The 3,168-nt window shown below is 34.0% G+C and overlaps 1 protein-coding gene across 1 annotated transcript in view; it reads right to left on the bottom strand.

The window, feature by feature from the left end:
• Positions 1–3,168, bottom strand: part of LOC106476314 (calpain-7-like) — a 12,075-nt gene that overhangs the window by 5,735 nt on the left and 3,172 nt on the right. The window contains exons 4-5 of the mRNA XM_022380221.1: positions 1,122–1,264; positions 60–89 (exon numbers count right to left, since the gene is read on the bottom strand). Coding sequence (XP_022235929.1) covers positions 60–89; positions 1,122–1,264 — 173 coding nt within the window. The remainder of the gene's footprint in view (positions 1–59; positions 90–1,121; positions 1,265–3,168) is intronic.

Raw genomic sequence — 3,168 nt, 5'->3', positions numbered from 1 at the left:
TTACTACGTCAAACCCTACAGCATACTGCCTACATATAAAATAGATACACGTTCGTTCTGTTACTACGTCAAACCCTACAGCATACTGCCTACATATAAAATAGATACACGTTCGTTCTGTTACTACGTCAAACCCTACAGCATACTGCCTACATATAAAATAGATACACGTTCGTTCTGTTACTACGTCAAACCCTACAGCATACTGCCTACACAGCTGTACACAACGGTTTATGTGTCAGTTGTACACAACGGTTCATGTGTCAGCTGTACACAACGGTTCATGTGTCAGCTGTACACAACGGTTCATGTGTCAGCTGTACACAACAGTTCATGTGTCAGCTGTACACAACAGTTCATGTGTCAGTTGTACACAGTGGTTCGTGTGACAATATCGGTGTTTAAACACTGATTTATGTCAGTTTGTAAAATGTGTAGCTTTTCACATGTAATGTATCAAGTGTGAATATATCTAACATCACAGAATATAACTCAACTTCTATGATATAGTAATGTGCAAGTCTGAGTGACATAGTAAAGCAGACGATCAGGTTTCGTGTTGCATACTCTAACTCAGTTTTCTGAAACTTAAGCTCAATGTTTCTTTTACAGTCATGCACAAAGATATTCAAACATAAACTCGAACTGTCACTATAAAATAAATCTTAAGATAAAGATTCCTGTTTTTCAGCCTGAAACTATTGTTGTATTTGTCTGTCACACCCAACATAACTCAACAATGGCTTCATATTTGAATATGTTACAGCAAATTTTGAACAAATGCATTACTGTTGAAAGAATTACGTTTTCATCGGTCACAAAAACTCAATTATCCTATCACATATAACATAAAACAAAAAATAACTATTTGATGTACAAATCATGAATAAATATGCTATGATAACTTTATGTTTTACTTTTTTTTTTAAAGATATTAAGGTTTATTGTTTGATTTTACATCATATTTTTTATTCTGTGAATCATAAAATAAGTTTTTTAATGGATTTTTTTCTGTAAATCGAAGGAAATTTTTCGAGTAGGACCAAAGCTTTAATTAATCTCGTGTTAACTTTGTGGTATTACATAATAGACTGGCTTGACCATATTTTATAAGGACATACTTTGGACCCTTCAGATCTACGAGGAGTTGGTTTTCATCAGAAGCAGACTGTAGAGAAATCTGATATACAGGATTAATCTGGTACGTAAGAGGGTGGTTTCCACATCCTCCTGCAGTAGCTTCTGTCCACTCACCATTCTTTATCTAGGCCAAGAAAAAAACTAATGAAACTTTATGATATAAAACATTATAATAACAATAATGGAACTCATAAAAGAAGCCAAAGTTAACATGGGATAATATGTTAAATTAAAAAATAATCAATTTACAGACCAACTGTGATATATATACGTATATCCTGATAAATATAAAAATAGCAACTTTGTGGTATTATTTTTCTAAATAAGAATTTGTAAAATTAATACTGGGGATAAGGGTTACTTGTATCCAAATATCTATAAAGTACAAGCAGTTTCTCTTCATTGATTTTGATATTTTGAAATGCCCCCACCCCAAAGTTATTTCAATAATTAATCAATTCAAAATATTTGTGGAATAAAATAAGTTGTTGTGATATCTAGATAAGATATACTGGACTTGAATGGTTTAGTGTATCCACTACACCACTATGTTACAGAAGGACCATGAGGTCCATATTCCGAGGCGAAACCCAATGTCCTAATGGTAAGGATGTGTACAATTAATAGGTTGATTTAATAAGGACAATGAATTTCTGGTTATGACATCATGCACCGTAAAAATAGATGTGGGGGTGAGGGTATAACTCTCTGAGGGTGATATTCACCCTAGAACCCCTAGAAAGTAACTATAAAAGTATTCTACACAATATCTTAAACGTAACTAAAACATCCATTTTTGATATTTTACTGTTTACAAGGCCCAGCGTTAAACAATATCCTTAAGGTAATCCTGCTCCAAGGTTTTGCAATTTGGTAGCCAATTAAAATATTCTTAATTTTATAATTCCATTCATTCTATAATGCATTCCAGATTATTCACACCAATTACTAATACGAAGCTCTTACTAAGATAGAATGTTAAAAAATACAAAAGATGCAACTTTGAGGGAAGTCTTAAAATAATAAAACTTGAACCGTTTTTCTTTCTCGAGCCAGTAGTACACTTGAAACAATAATTCCATTTAAGCTTTATTAAAACTGTTCCCTCGAGATTTGGCACTTGATTTAGTTGTTCATTGTCTCCGTTTGTGCTGTTGTACCTTTACTCAAACTGTTGTTTTAGTGTTTTATTATCATGGTAATATAGAACGTCAACTAAAAATAAGATAAGTCCGATTTCTCTTTTTTTTCTGTAAAAAGCAGTTGAACAGACAGTTTCATTATATGGAACTTTTTCTATAAAACATTCTGTTGGCCACAAGATAAATATGAGTAACAAATTACACAGTGTCAAGGTGTGGATTCTTACACTTATACTAACTTGTGATTTTCTGAATTCATTCGCAAACAAAATTTACTCCCAGAAAAATTAATAATTAATTGCTGAGGGGGGGGGGGGGCATAGTAGTTAGCATGCCAGGCTGGAAATCTGATGGTCCGTGATTTGCATACCGTTACCATGAAATCTTTCTCAGCACTTTTCAGCTATAGGTGTGTTATAAGAGTGATGGTCAAATCCCACCCTTTGATTACATTAATCCAAGAGTTTGTGGTGAATGTTCTTGACTAGCTGCCTTCCCTCTAGTCTATCAGTTCAATCAGTCCGTGATTTGCATACCGTTACCATGAAATCTTTCTCAGCACTTTTCAGCTATAGGTGTGTTATAAGAGTGATGGTCAAATCCCACCCTTTGATTACATTAATCCAAGAGTTTGTGGTGAATGTTCTTGACTAGCTGCCTTCCCTCTAGTCTGTCATTTCAATCAGTCTGTGATTTGCATATCATTACCATGAAATCTTTCTCAGCACTTTTCAGCTATAGGTGTGTTATAAGAGTGATGGTCAAATCCCACCATTTTGATTACATTAGTCGAAGAGTTTGTGGTGAATGTTCCTGACTAGCTGCCTTCCCTCTAGTCTATCAGTTTAATCAGTCCGTGATTTGCATACCGTTACTATGAAATCTT

Source organism: Limulus polyphemus, unplaced genomic scaffold, assembly GCF_000517525.1.
Source record: "Limulus polyphemus unplaced genomic scaffold, Limulus_polyphemus-2.1.2 Scaffold10254, whole genome shotgun sequence".
NCBI classification, from domain to species: domain Eukaryota; kingdom Metazoa; phylum Arthropoda; class Merostomata; order Xiphosura; family Limulidae; genus Limulus; species Limulus polyphemus.
Note: the sequence above shows the minus strand (reverse complement) of the source record. Positions and strands in the feature narration are given on the sequence as shown.